The sequence below is a fragment of the Mizuhopecten yessoensis genome, unplaced genomic scaffold (genome assembly GCF_002113885.1).
Source record: "Mizuhopecten yessoensis strain PY_sf001 unplaced genomic scaffold, ASM211388v2 hete_36112416, whole genome shotgun sequence".
NCBI lineage: Eukaryota > Metazoa > Mollusca > Bivalvia > Pectinida > Pectinidae > Mizuhopecten > Mizuhopecten yessoensis.
The window spans coordinates 1-2,870 of NW_018484093.1; the positions used below are offsets into that span (position 1 = coordinate 1).

Below are 2,870 nucleotides of genomic sequence, written 5' to 3' on the forward strand. Positions count from 1 at the left end.
GCTCCTATGGAGAATTAACATTACTGGAAACAGGCCCTTTGGAAATAGATACAGTATACCAAAATGAATAACACATCAGGTGTTCTGTTATGATCAGCTTTGGGGTGTTAACTTATACTTGTATAGGTTGTAGCTGACCTTGGCTTGAATCTTTAGTGTTCCTCCTGTTGTGCCATCCCAGGGTTTGACGTATGCATTTATGTTTTTTGGTACTGTGAACTGACTGATGTTACAATGGCTACCTGCAATCAGATATTAATATATATAATATAGTCTATTTAAATCTATGTTATTATAAATATAATGAGACAGGTCATATTCTTAAGTTTGTTTTCTTCGTCTTTCTTTTATTAACATTTTGGGTAAGGTTATTGACTTCTTCAAATACACATGTCTAAAGATGTCCAAGTAATGCATTCAGTTTGTATAATCTGATACAATTGTTTTATTGAAATCCTGAGCTTTATATTATTATTTATCTCAGTTTCATATTTCCTTAAGGCCAAATTAGGGCAGCTTCCGGTAACTTATATGAGATGACCATCCACACATATAAATGATAATCCAAACACATCTGAGATCATCATAGCTTATTTGCTAAGGTTGCAACATAGCCGAGATGTTCCGAACATACCCTCAGATAATCTAAACTTATTGGAAATGATCCAAACACACACCTGAGATTAGCATGATACCAGATCGATCAAGGATCCAGTCCTCTCCGCCATGATCTACACCCATACACGGGGGCTGAATCACCTCTCCCAACTCCCAATGTCCGACCAGGCCATCTTTCAGAGCTTCAGTCTATTAAGATAACAAAGTACATTTTGATGTTCATGTTTATACAACTTTCTATTTTCCACTACCACTCATTTTGTACTCGAGACTGTTAAGGTAATGTCAAGCAGGTTGTATTGCCAATAAGTGACTTGCAAGTACAAAGGGTATTGCATCTATTTAAGAAATGACCAATAGACAATTAGATAGATTACATAAACCTTAGAAGTTAAAGGCTACATACAACTGTACAAGAATTTGTTTTCTATTTATTAGCGCTATATTTCTTTATTTATTATTGAGTAATATTTAAGTGGCAGTTGTATGCTTATTCAAATGATTATTAAACAGAACCAGGTATGTTCCCTGTTTTGATTAGCTACATGTATAAGAGATCGTAACCCCTAGAATATCGAGGATGAGATAAGACATACTTGTATGTGAACATACAAGTCTTCCTGACCAAACATAACATTCCTTTTCGACTAAACTGACTACCAGCCACCTAGTTTTTTTGTAAAGAAGTTTCGAGCACGATTTTTCTATTAGCTTATCTCCCTCTAATTTGCAGTTTATTCTCATCTGAACAATTCAATATAGACGGGCGCCAGTATATTTCGACAAACACAAACATTGCCTCCCATTGTACAGAAAGTTAAATTGTTTGTACAAGAATAGCTTCCTTTCGTACAAGAATAGCTTCCTTCATCATTTTGCGATATTTATTTTGTAGAATATTTCCTTTGGTAATCACATTAACCGGCATCTATATAACGCAACATAAGGTACCGCCTTATCAATACCCGTTTGTACTTCTTTTGCCGCGAATCGAACTGCAAAGAATAGTTATTTTACAGTAAAAATATTGTCTTACTTACAGTCGTGTTAGCTGTACCAAATGCTTCCATGCTCCGTTTCAGATGAACTGGGTCCAGTGCCCTCTTCCAAATTTTGACTGTCTGCAATACAACAAGATAACATTATTGTTAGGAAAATGTACAATAAAGCCATATTTCAGTAAATTCAAATATTATGGAAATAAATGGATAGTCGAATCACTTTACGTGTCTTGTACACCTTTCGTAAAAGAATGTGTACAAGACATTGCCCAATCGATTCTTAATAACGTATATCATCAGCTTCATAGTCATAGTTTCGAGTTTCTGTTAGAACTTGCAATTCAGCGATTTGAGATAATGGCAATTTACAAAACTGTATATCGTCACTATTTCATCACAAACACATATGATACACTATTGAATTCTTTTAACATAGGAATACACGTTAATATACACATTTATGTAAAATATTATGGATGTTAGTCTGTTTCTGTATCTCTTACTCATGTTATCTATTATCTGTCGTCAGCGGTCGTGGTTTCGTTCACCTTGAAATTGGTTATGAATTAAAGTGAAGGGAACTGTTCTTGTTTACAAACGTGCAGACCAGCATTATACTGAATAAAACAGAGTGTCATACGTCAATACATGGGGTAGACAAGTGAAGATATAAAATATTTTGTTTATCGACCTTATTCCAGTTTATTATATCGGAAGTCTTTCAATACTAGATTCCGTAGGTCTATTGACAATGATGTAAATGTCCAAGATATGTATCGATCAACCAAGGAGCTATGGTTACCGCTGCTGACAGTGATTGCCGAATGGCATTTCTAATTTAGGTAGGAAAGCGCTAGTGAAAAACAGTAAACATGTGGTAAATTTGTCTGGAAGGTCTAACATCTATCTAGTGCTGCTGAGTCGACCTACTGTAGTATCCCATTGTTACCTTGATCAGGCCCTTGAATCTGCCTTGTTCACAACACTCCTCGCCACCTATCCACAATCCTCCAGTTGTAGGTAGGGAATTGGGACTGGCCTGCGAAATTCAGATAGGTACACATAATAATATACACCCAATCGTAGGATAAGATTTACATTAATAGTTGAACATGTACATCATAAAACGAAAATATTCCGAATGTTTCATTTATATGGCATACATAATCAGGGTTTTGATACACATATAAAACAGAAACGTTGGTGATAGGTTTTATCAAAATATCCTTACTATCTCTCCTAATAGATTAT

At 35.1% G+C, this 2,870-nt stretch overlaps 1 protein-coding gene across 1 annotated transcript; it reads right to left on the reverse strand.

Annotated features, from left to right (window-relative positions):
• Positions 1-138: 138 nt before the first annotated feature.
• LOC110444383 lies at positions 139-2,658 on the reverse strand (the record flags this gene model as incomplete). The annotated part of the gene is made up of 4 exons (XM_021488765.1): positions 139-242; positions 678-807; positions 1,659-1,739; positions 2,569-2,658. Coding segments are annotated over 4 exons (405 nt in total), but the record flags the coding sequence as incomplete, so codon positions are not given.
• Between the last annotated feature and the right edge of the window lie 212 nt (positions 2,659-2,870).